This window comes from Gracilinanus agilis, chromosome 2 (assembly GCF_016433145.1).
Source record: "Gracilinanus agilis isolate LMUSP501 chromosome 2, AgileGrace, whole genome shotgun sequence".
NCBI lineage: Eukaryota > Metazoa > Chordata > Mammalia > Didelphimorphia > Didelphidae > Gracilinanus > Gracilinanus agilis.
The window spans coordinates 16117807-16129839 of NC_058131.1; the positions used below are offsets into that span (position 1 = coordinate 16117807).

The following is a 12033-nucleotide window of genomic DNA, read 5'->3' on the forward strand; positions in this document are numbered from 1 at the left end:
GCTCAAATTCCTTATGATATAAAGAATCTCACAAGTTGCCAATCATCTCTTCAGGGTAGATTTTATGTACCGTTGGTGCTCTCTGACCTGAGGTTCTTGTCCATCTCTTGATATCAGGTTCCTCTGTGAGAGAAAGATCTACGTTACACTGGGTGGCCATGATGGCAGAAAGCCTGGAAATGTCATGCAAAAAAAAAATTAGGTGGGAATTGTAGAGATGGGTTTTCACCTGAGGCTGGGGAAAACTGCCTACACATTGCTGTTGTTCAGCTGTGTCCTACCCTCCATGACTTGGTGGACCATAATGTCCAGGGATTTTATTGGCAAAAATACCAGAGTGGTTTGCATTTTCTTCTCCAGTGCATAAAAGCAAATAGGTTAAATGACTTGTCCAAGGTCACACAGTTAGGAAGTGTCTGAGGCCAGATTTAAACTATGACCTTCTTGACTCCAAGCCCAACACTCTATCCATTAAAGCTCCTAGCTGCCTTTCCTATCTAGCAGAGATGTCCAAAAGTAGGATGGCTTACCTCCAGAGACAGTCAACTCTCCCTCATTGGAGGACTTTTAGTCAAGGTTTAAAGAGCTTTTGCTACAACAACTTTAAGAGTTGTAAAGGGGATTCTTTGGGAATAGGTTCAACAATATAGTTGATTAAGGACTTAATCCAGTGGGGAAAATATTTTTTGCCTTTCTTTGTATCCTCAGAACTTAGTACAATGCCTGGCACATAGGAAGTACTTAAATATTTGTTAAATGCCTGATTTAGAGTCAGAGGACTTGTGATGAAACCTGTTCCTACTCTTGTTCCACTTTCTTATCAATTAAACAAGGGGGTTGGGGGCAGCTAGGTGGTTCATGGACTGAGAGCCAGACTGAGAGATGGGAGGTCCTAGGTTCAAATCTGGCCACAGAAACTTCCTAGCTGTGTGACCCTGGGCAAGTCACTTAACCCATCCCTCCCATTGCCTAGCCCTTATCACTCTTCTGCCTTGGAACCAATGCCCAGTATTGATTCTAAGATAGAAGGTCAGGTTTTTTTCAAATAATAAAATAAATGAGGGGGTTGACTTAGATGTCCATGATGCCTTGGGGCCCTTATAAGCTCTGAAAATCTTTACCCTAACTTCTATTCTCAGAAATGAATTTCATGGTCCCAGATCTTGGCTAGCAACATCTGTCCAGACAAGTTTCTAGCTGTGTATTATTAATATAACCATTCAGCTTTAGAAAAGAGCATTTACTAAGGGAGCTGGGTAGAAATGGTCCCCTGAAACATCCCCCTCCAATCTTAGTGCCACACTCTTCCACCAATATATAGAGAGTCCAAGTAGGGAGAACACATAGGACAGTGGGGTAACTCACAGCTTCTAGGATCTGGAAGTTCTTTTTTCCCATTCATAGGATGATAAAAAAATGTTCCCCCAAAGTATAACGGATCTGGGTCAGATCTATCCTTTGCTTGCAAAGCAGACATTGTTGCCCACTGATTCAGGGACACCCATGGGATACTGATGGAAATAGGAAGCCTAAAATCTTCTGGACCCTCTGAAGTTCATGAGGTCCTCTCTTGGCCAAAGTTTTCTTTTGGGGGGGGGGAGGGAGGAGGTGTTGGGAGAGGGGGAGAAGATACTTTGCCAAGGCCAAAACTGAGGCTGCCCTCTGCTTCCTCCCCAGATGGTTCCTTCTCACCAGTGGGCTGGAAAGCCATACTTGCTCCAATTTCTGGAATTCCATCCCTTCTTAACTTGCTTGAGAATTTATAGATGATCCCTGGGGTCTGGCCAAGTTTCCCCCATCTATCCAAACACGATTCCAGTTCAAAAGGCCTTTTAGCACTTAGTCTAAGGTCTGTGAGTGATTAATTGATTAAGACATGTTCCCACCAAGTTAAGGTATCAGGGCTAAAATGGGGCAGAGTGGTTTTGACCCCATTCTTACACAATGAACCTCCCCTCATCTCAGTTTTCAAAACTGTAAAATGAGGGAGTTGGACTTCTAGATAGCCTCAAAGGCTCTAAACCTGAGACCCTTCAAATTCTGAGGTTCTGTGACTGTCATTTGGGGGATTGTTTAATAGACTATGGATAGTTAACCAACCATGGAACTCATTTAGATCAGGAGTGGACAGCTAGAAGATATTTGAAGTCCATTCAGTTCAACATAATGTTACAAATGAAAAAAAAATGGAGACATTCATAACATCATGGGTCTAGATCTGGATGGAACCTTTGAGGCCATCTAGCCCAGAGCCCTTATTTTACAAATGAGGAAACTGAGGCACACAGGGATTCACAAAAAATCTAGGATCATGAAAATCCTAGAATTAGAGCTTAAGTCACCTTAGAGGTCATTATGTCCACTCCTCTTGTTTTACAGTTGATCCCAAGACCCAGAGAATAGAAAGGCCTTGCCTAAGTTCACATATCTAGCAAGTTAAAGAGCCAAATTCAAACTCAGCTCCTTTAACTCAGAATCTAATTTCCTCTCTAGCAGGCTTGAAAGAAAAAACAATCCTGACAATAGAGAAGAAGAAACCTGAAATCTCATTCTTTGGTGTTAGGATCTTGCATGGAAACTTGGGAGAGCCACCTGATCAAATCTGCAGGGAGGGGAGATAACTTGGAGTTCTTTTAGAAAGAAAATTCAGAGGAGTTAGTTGGGGAAGCCCAGCCCCTTCCCATGTGCCCCCAAACTGACAATTTCTGTGCCGAGAAAGGCGTCACCATAATGAGCCCCAGTCATTAACTTTAGCCTCACCTGTTGCAATTAGTCAAATTGAGTAATCAGCTCCCTGAGGTGGCTGGTGTTGCTGCTGCCAAGGGCTGCAAGAGCAATGACCCATCTCTTTCTTCAATCAGTTTTTCCAAATAAGTTGTCTTGCTATGATATTTTATTATTTGTTTTTCAGTTTTTAAACTTTTCAAATTGTTTCATAGAATCATTCACTTCCATTTGGCTCATATTCATTTTGAAAGAATTTGCTATTTGGTTAAATTTTGTACTTCTTCTGCCAAGCTGTTAATTCCCTTTCCAATTCTTTCTTCTGTGGTTTTTATTTCTTTTCTAACTTTTCCTCTAGAGCCCTCAGTTCATTTATAAAAGAAACTTTAAACTCTTTTTTCATTTCCTCCAGAGATTCTAGTCAAATTTGTGTTCAATCCATATTTTTCTTTGAGGCTTTGCTTGTAGATGTTTTGGAATCCTTCTCTTCTCAGTTTGTGTCTTGTTTTCTAAGCCCTTACTTTCTATAAAATCAATACTAAGAATCAGTTCCAAGGCAAAAAGAGTGATAAGAGTTAGACAATTGGGGTTAAGTGACTTGCCCAGGGTCACATAGCCAGAAAGTATTTGAATCCAGATTTGAACTGAGGACCTCCCATCTACAGGTCTGGATTTTTATCCACTGAGCCACATAGCTGCCCCTGGGTTTATGTCTTGAGCATCTCTGGCAGTATAATAGCTTTTTATGGTGGCATTTTTTCTTTTTTTTGCTCATTCTCCCAGTCTTCTTCTTGACTTCAGATTTTATGTTTTCATACTTCCAGAGAGAGTCCCTCTGCCTCTTTTTTGAGGGTATTGAGTGTTGAGCTATTCCAGGATTTCAGAGATAGTTCAAGCTTTGAGCTGTCCAAAAGTGGAATTTTGGTCCCCTTAAAAGGCAATAGGCTCATTCTCACTGGGTGCCTTCAGGAGAAGCTTGTGGAACCATTTATGTCTCTCACTAAGAATCTGGAAGAGGGTGAGATTGAGAAGGTATCCTTGAAATTCTGATTCAGATAATGCTACATGTCTATGGATCATGAAACAACTGTACCCAAGGAATCAAAATGGCAAATGAACCAGAGAGCGATGAAGGGGCATATGGAAGATTGGAGTAGACTGCAAACATTGCCAAAGATGGTTCATACAGAAAAAAATGATATGATAGATTTCCAGGAGATGTGTGATAGGAAAGTAGTACAGGAAGAATTTAGGATAACAGTTGGACAGCTGTGTACTGCACGGTACCTAAAGGATGGGAAAGAGCTAGAGAGAGGACTTGGACTTTTGAGAGGTGATGGGTGAGAGTCTCACAGGATAAAATGAGTAAAGGAACTGTGGCCTGGACCTTGCAAAGTGTATGCTCTTCAATGAGAATATTCAGTACTTTTGAAGTACTGAAATGAAGGTTTCTATTGTGATTTGTAAACCAAAATTGCTGTAGATTTTTAAAAACATTATACATGAGCCAAATCTCAAATGTAAAGAGCTCATCCAACTTCCATTTAATGCCCTTCTTTCTTTCTCCTTTAAAAAAAATCATTACCCTGCATTAAAAAAAAACTATTTAAGAAATGAATCTGTTTCTTAGTTAAAAGCACCCAAATCAAACATCAAAAGCCAGCCTGAGGACAATTGTTCCCTCCTCCAACTGGAAGCAGGTGGAAGCAACAGCCCTCTTGCTGTCCTGGGGTTTGCCAGTGGCACCCCCACGTGAAATTCAGATGCATCATTTCAGTTGAGATGGCCCCACTGGCAGCCCCAGAATGGGGAAGGGAGGAGGGCTCCTCCACCAGAGTGGTAGGCAGCTCCTTAACAGCTTTGCGTACTCAGCTCTAATATTCTAAATACACATTATGGGGAGCGGGAGGACATGTGGAATAGCTCCACGGTGGCATTTAGATTTACCCTTGAAATTTATCTTTAATTTTTACAGTTGTCTCCTTAACTGTGTATATTAAGGGCTTCTTCAAACACCCTGCCTTGCCACTACACTCTTTCCTGACCCCCAAGCGTAATTAAATATTAAATTAATATTTCATTTAAAATTAAATATCAAAGGCTTCCATCTAATCTTTCACTTGTGCCCTGCAGGTGTTTGACTCACATCCTCATTGCTCTGTCCACAAGATGGATACTACCTCTTAATAAAGGGCTTAGAGATAATCTTCTCAAAACCATCAGAAAAAAATTAACTGCCATTATACTCAACGGGTTGGGGGGTGGGAAAAGAGGTACATCTTACCAAAAATGGAAGCTAGCAAACCCAAACAGCATGCTCTTCTATTCCAGGAGAGATTACCTAATGTTGGGATGGATGGTCCAGGCAAGAAGCTAGTAGTCACTTCCTAATCTTGGTCATTTTTTGTAGAGTTCTCATTGCACTCAAGAATTTTTTCCCCCAAATTGAATGGAAAAGGACAACAGTCCCTTTTCATTTTGTCCTTGTCCAAAGAGGATCATTGAATTCTAGATATGAGGATAGAAAAATCTGAGGTTGTCTGAGCACATTTCCCCATTTTACAGATGAGGAAACTGAGACCCACATGCCTTAAATGACTTTCTGAAGGGTACATGCGTAGTCAATAAGTGGGAGAATCAAGACTATTCATGCAATAAACATTTATTAAGCACCACCCAGGGTGGTGTGCTACATCTTGGAGGAAAAATAGTCTAAGGAAGACCCAGTCCCTGACCTACATGGATATTGAAGCCCACATGACTGACTTCTCATCTTGTCCTATGCTCTTTACTCCACACCATGATAATCTGGTATATTGGCAAAAACTCTGGATGTTTAATCTGAGCATTTAAATCCCAGTTCTGGCATTTACCAAAAGTGTGTGTCCTTGGGCAAATCGCTCCATTTTCTCAGACTCAGTTTCTTCATTTATAAAACAAAGAAATTGGATTGTGTTTCTGTCCCCTGCCAAATGAATAAATAATTTTCTTTCTAAAACTTTTTCTTAGCTTTTGGCCATTTGTTCTCAAGAATAACAACTTTAAAATCTCTAAGATGCCTTCCAACTCTAAGTTTATGATTTGAAGCTGGAAGGAACCTCAGAGAACATCCAGGCTAACCTCATTTATAGTGGTCTTTAAAAGATGAATGACTTTCCCAAGGTCACATACCTTAGCTGGGATTCAGACTGCCTATAAACTCACTGCATTTCTACAATTGACCACTTCCATTCATGATGAAGACTAGCTAGTTGACTACATCTACTATCCCATTTCTCCTTTCTTCTTTCAAGTTCCTTTAAAGCAAACTTACTAACCCTAAATCTATCATCCTTCATCTCAGTGGAGGTGCAGTGCTTTTGTTGAAGTGGGTTTTATTCTCTTAAAAGGGCCTCAATCCCCCCTCCCCCCGGTCAAATTCTGAAAGATACAGTTCTTGCCTCTGACCTTTCTGCTGACAAGCCAGTTGGAAACACCAAGATTTAGCATGTCCAGACTTCTGAATCCATATTGGTGTTGTTGAAGAAAGAGCCCTGGATTTGGCATTGGGGAACCCAGGTCCAGACCCCAGCTCTGCTACTTCCTAATTGTATGACTAGCCAATGACTTCATCACTCCATGATTCAGTTTCCCTTTCTGTAGAATGAATATTGATTCTTGTGAATTATAGCAAGATGGCCAGTGGGGTTGCTTCTAAAGCAAGTTTGGTGATTTTGGAATTTTGGGGTTTTGGTGATTCTGGAATTCGATGGGCTTTAAGATGCCTTCCAGATCTCACTTTAAGGTGCTATGATCTCTAAGTTTCTTTGATTTCTAAATTCTGTGTTCCCATGATTCTATGTTCTTTTCCCTGTAACCCCAGCTGGCTGAAGCAAGTAACTACTTCATTGATTGATTCATAAAATTTAATGAGATGATGGTGGAGGACTTTGGACCATAAAGATGAAGCATTGTCTTCCCTGAGGTCAAAGGGACTGTAGAAATCTATTCCAACTTCTCTCATTTTTAGAGATGGTACAACTGAGGCTGAGATGGGCGAAGCAACAGGGATCCAATAAGCAAGCAATCACCAAGTCCTTGGTATTTGGCAGTAGGGTCACAAAAAAGCTCCTTTACATACAATAACCTCCACTTTTCTGTAAAGCTTTTACTTTTTCAAAATATTCTTCTCAGAATAACTTTGTGGAATACATGGTCCAAGTATTACTGACCCCATGTTTCAGTTGAGGAAACTGAGGATTCCAAAGCCTATGTAACTTTCATGTGGCTACATGGTGTTTGAAGTGGGATTTAAACCCAGTCTTCTTGACTCTAGGTCCATCACTATGGCAGAAGTTTTCATGGCTTCTCTTTGAGAAACAAAAAATTGCCAAAAAAAATTGTACAATTTTTCCTTTTTTTCAAAAAATTAATATTGGACATGGGCCAGCCCAGATTTTTTTCACAAGCTATAGATGTGGTGGTTCCCATTAGATATTTTTAGTTAAAAATGTTGTGGTTAAAAACAAAAATATCCAAATAGAATTCTTATAGTTTCCATCTATTGGCCAGACGCAAGGTATGTAAGTAACCTAATAATCAGACCCACAATCTGAAGATGAAATGACACACGAGATTCTGAGCCTCAGGAGAATTATTATGAAATCTCAAGGTATTGATGAAAGTTTTTCAAAGCTGATCCAAATGGGATTTAAATTCTGTGGCAGTTGAAATGTGTATTATTAAACTCCTTAAGTAAACCCGAATGGCTCCCAGTGGAGGATTAAGACATTCTATGTATAGCAAAGACGAAATTCTCAGGTCGGGGTTTGCTCGATTGAATTCCCTTCTGATTAGCTTCTGTAATATTTAACTTCATGCCATGCCATAATTATTTAATAAAAAAGTAAATATAAAATATATTTCAGTGGGGAGATGACCTTTTACCTTAATGCTATGTTACTAAAGAAAGACATAGATAAATACAGCTTATGGTTTGGGGTGTGATTCCAATTCACTTTGGGTCTTTGCTTTGCAGACTTTTCTCTTCTGGTGCCCATCAGACATAGTGCTGGAATGGCTTCCCATGATCACCACTTACCAAGAAGCAGGAGAGGCTGCTGATTGGTGGTGATTGTGCCAGGCAATGGCCTGGTTGGACTTTAGTGACTGAAGGTTTCCTTATATTTCTCTTGGATATTCTCTTAGAAAACTGGAGTATATTTCTAAAACTAGAAAGCTGGCTTTGGACATGCAAAGTGGTGGAAGTGAACACTGAACACATGTCTATAGGATGTTAAGATAAATGATCCTTTTAGTTGTTTTTTTCTACAACCAATCAATTCAGTGGGGAAAAAAAATCAATCACAAAACCACAGGATGTCAAAGCTAAAAGGGACCATAAAAATAATTAAATCCAGCTCTCTAATTTTTCTGAAGAGCAAAGTTAGGCCCAGAGAGGTTATAAATGAACTCCCCAAGATTGTACACTGGATTTCAGAATCCAAAAAGTGTATATCTAGAGCTCAACAAAGTTTCCCTGTTCCCGAGAGGATGAAATTTTATCTCATTAGTTTGGTTCTTTAAGGCCTTTCCAATCTGGTCTCTTCCTACCCTTTTAGCCTTCTGACACTCGACTCCCCTCTTTGAACACTGCAGTTTAGCCAGCCTGGCTTCCCTGCTGCTCTACAAACATGATGCTCTGTCTCCCATTTCTTTGTCTTTACAATAACTGTCTGCCTGGAATGCACCCCCTCTTCATCCCTGCTCTTCTTTAAGACTCAGCTCAAGCGATACCTTTTCTCATCCTCTACCCAGGTTCTACCCACCACCTTGGCTTTGCTTTGGTTTTTCATGTGTGTGCACATGTCATCTCCAACATTAGAATGGAGGCTTTGGGAGGGGGCAGCATATATTTTATTATTATCTCTGTATCCTGGCACATGGTAAGTGCATAATCGATGCTTGTTGGCTGATTGATGGATTGAGCTGAAAGGGCCCTTAGACTTCATTCAGAAAGCCCAACCCTTCTCATTTTGCAGATGAGGAAGCAGATTTGGAAAGGTTAAGTGAATGGCTCAGAGGTGCACAGGGGAGGACAGAATTTACACATTGGTCGTCTGATTTCCAATCCAGAGATCTCTCTCTAGACCACTGTTTCTCACAGAACTTCAGAGTCAGAAGACCTGGAAGGTCTTAGTGGCTGTCTATTCCACACCCTAAGTGTGATCCTTTATGATATACTCATAAAGTATACTTGGAGTCAGGAAGACTTGAATTCAAATTTGGTCTCAGAAACTTGTTAGCTGTGAGTCACTTACCCTTGTTTGCCTCAGATTTCTCATCTGTAAAATGAGATGAAAAAGGAAATGGCAAACCACTCTAATATCTTTGCCAAGAAAACCCCATATTGGGTCATAAAGAGTAAGGCATGACTGAAACCACTGAACAATAACAGCTCTAAAGAAGAGGAATTCATTACCTCTCAATGATAATAATAGCTAACATTTATACAGGGTGTCCTGAAAGTCTTAGTGCAATTTTGCTGCATGTGTGCATGCATATGCTTATTTAAACAAATAAAATAATTCCACAAAGTACACATTTGTTTATTTAGTGGCAAATAAAAGAAAGAAATCACAACTTGTTGATCCTAATATGTGTCATACTTTCCTTCAAATCTAGGCCTAGCCTATGATAAATATTCTTTTTCAGGTACATCTATTTGTTTTTCATTTAGAAGAGATCTCTAGCTGAGAGACTCTGGGTGAGTCTCTTAACCTCAGTTGTCTAGCCCTTACTGCTCTTTTATCTTTGAGTTGATTCTAAGACAGAAGATAAGGATTTTAAGAGAAAAAGAGAGAGAGAGAGAGAGAGAGAGAGAGAGAAAGAAAGAGAGAGAGAGAGATCATTTTAAACTTTCAGCCTATATTCAGACCAATTTAATGAGTAGACAGATTATAGAGGGTAGCATGATATAATTGAAAGGATGCTGGTTTGAGAGTCAAAGGGCCTGGGTATCTATCTGGGTTCATATAATTTTTTGTCCACTACTAGCTGTGTGACCTTGGGTAGTTCCATATTTCCACTCTGAATCTGACTTTTTCCATTTTTAAAAAGAGAAGGTTGTCCTAGATGTCCTATAACAGGGTTGGTGAACCTTTTGCCAGTTTGAGTGCCCAGAAGGAAAATTCAAGCTGTCTATGATCCCCGGATTACTAGAGAGAGAGTTGAGGGTGAAAGTGCTTGCTTTGGGGGGTTGTACAGAGGGTTGGGGCATGCAAAAATGTCCTCTGGTGCTGGGAAGAGGGGGAAATGGAGCAGCTCCCCAAGCACCAGATGTGCATGTGTGCCATGGCTTAGCCACTGAGGTCCTATAAGATCTCTTCCCATTCTGTCTACCATTCACATAAGTATCTCTTAAAATCAAACACTTTAAATGTCAAAGGAGACATTAGGGTACCTTTGCATTTTTACACAAGGGTATTGTATTTTTATTCTTTAATTTATCCATAATTTCATGGATTGAATTAAATTTTGTTCACAAAGATTTTATGATGTGCCTACTACATGACAGGAGCCTTGTTAGGTGCTTGGGAGACAAAGATCAAATAATCCTTGCCCTCAAGGAGCCTCCATTCTATTCACCAGGGACGCAGAAAACAGGAAATAAGCACAAAGTTTTTCATAGGTAAAAGAAGGCACATTAACAATGGGAGTGCTGAAGAAAACCATCTTGCAGGAGGTGACACTGAAGCTTGTGTCAATCAGCAAGCACTTATTAAGGTATTCTAAGTGTCAGTCACTATGCTATGTGCTAGGAATGCCAAGGAAGGCAAAAAAACAGTCCTTGCCTTCATGAAGCTTCCATTCTAAATGAGGAGACAACATGTAAATAACTGGGTCCATACAAAGTATATATAGAGAAGAAAAGAGCATTCATTCCAAACCATCCATGTCTTCTTATCTTGTATGATTCTTCTCTACTTCCTTCCTAAAGCCCTTGTAAGGACATTAAGTTCTTTCCTTGTTTCTTTCAATTTTTAATCATTCAGAGTTCCTAGTGCAGCACTGGAGTTGTCCAGTGGTTATCTCCATCTCATAAAAGGTGGCTGACTAACCTCCTTTTGGGGTCACATCTATCTTTGATGCCACCTTTTCTGCCACACCTTATCTCGTGTTATTATTAAATAATTTTGTTATTATTTTTGTTATCATTAAATGTTTCATCTTTTTCTTAGCAGTGTGAAATAACTAAGCAAAATAATAATAGCACCAACATTGTTTCTACTATTAGAACCACTAGTGTTATTCTGCTGATGGTAGCAACTGTAACAAACTTATAATTTTTTTTCTTTAAGGTTTGGTTAATAGACAAGACAAATACTCAGGAGTTGGGACTTTTCTTTTTCAGCATTAAATGAACCTACCATAGACTATGGCTTCCAGAGATTGCAGAAAGTCATCCCAAGGCATCCCGGAGATCCAGAAAGATTAGCGAAGGTAAATCACTCTGGAGACTGATATATTAAAAACCATTTTATAGCATTTTAGTAAAAATGAGTTGCATCTGAAAACAAACTCTCTTAGTTCTAAATAGGCCTTAAAGCTTGGCTGCAAAGATTCTCTTGGGTTTTCTTTGGGATATAGGTGTCTAATGTGCACAAAATGTTCCGATGATAAAGTCTAATTTTGAAATGTACTACTGGGATGTGCTAAAAAAAAACCCGACACCTGAAAATACAGAGTTTCAACTCAGATTAATTAGATTAATCTTTGTAAAAGGCAATTCACTTTATCCAAGTGAATTCTTTGAAATACAAAGGTCCCATAGCATATTAACATATTCTGTTTGTGCATCAGTTATTAGGAAAGCAAGTTGTATTTACAGTCAACTTAGTTTCAAAGTCTGTATCTCTCACCAGCAGGAGTTTGGACAAGTTGAACTTGTATGACTCTGGAGGAGAGAGTGAGGCTGATGATTCTGTGCAACTCTGCCTCACTTTAATTCAATTCATACCCAAGTCAAGAATCATCAGTAATGTTATTGGTTCTCTTCAAAAACAAAGGACAAACAATAGCTATTTAACACTCTGGTTCTCTTTCCTCATTTGTTAAATGATGGTATTGGAGGAAGCATACCCTAAATTATCTTCTATGTCTCAACCTATGTTTCTAAGATCTTCTGAACTTGGGTGGATAAAGGAGGATGAGTTAAAAGCTTATGTCCTACCTGGACCTCTATTCCTTCTTCGGTAGAATGATAGGGTTAGACTAGATGATCTCAAGGTGCCCTCCAGTTCTCTGATCCTGGATTCCTATGAATAATCA

The 12033-nt window shown here is 39.6% G+C and overlaps 1 protein-coding gene across 1 annotated transcript in view; it reads left to right on the forward strand.

Annotated features, from left to right (window-relative positions):
- The window catches only part of EBF2 (EBF transcription factor 2), a 275204-nt gene that overhangs the window by 231196 nt on the left and 31975 nt on the right, over window positions 1-12033 (forward strand). The window contains exon 9 of the mRNA XM_044659252.1: window positions 11117-11205. Within this exon, the coding sequence (XP_044515187.1) occupies window positions 11117-11205 (89 nt within the window). The remainder of the gene's footprint in view (window positions 1-11116; window positions 11206-12033) is intronic.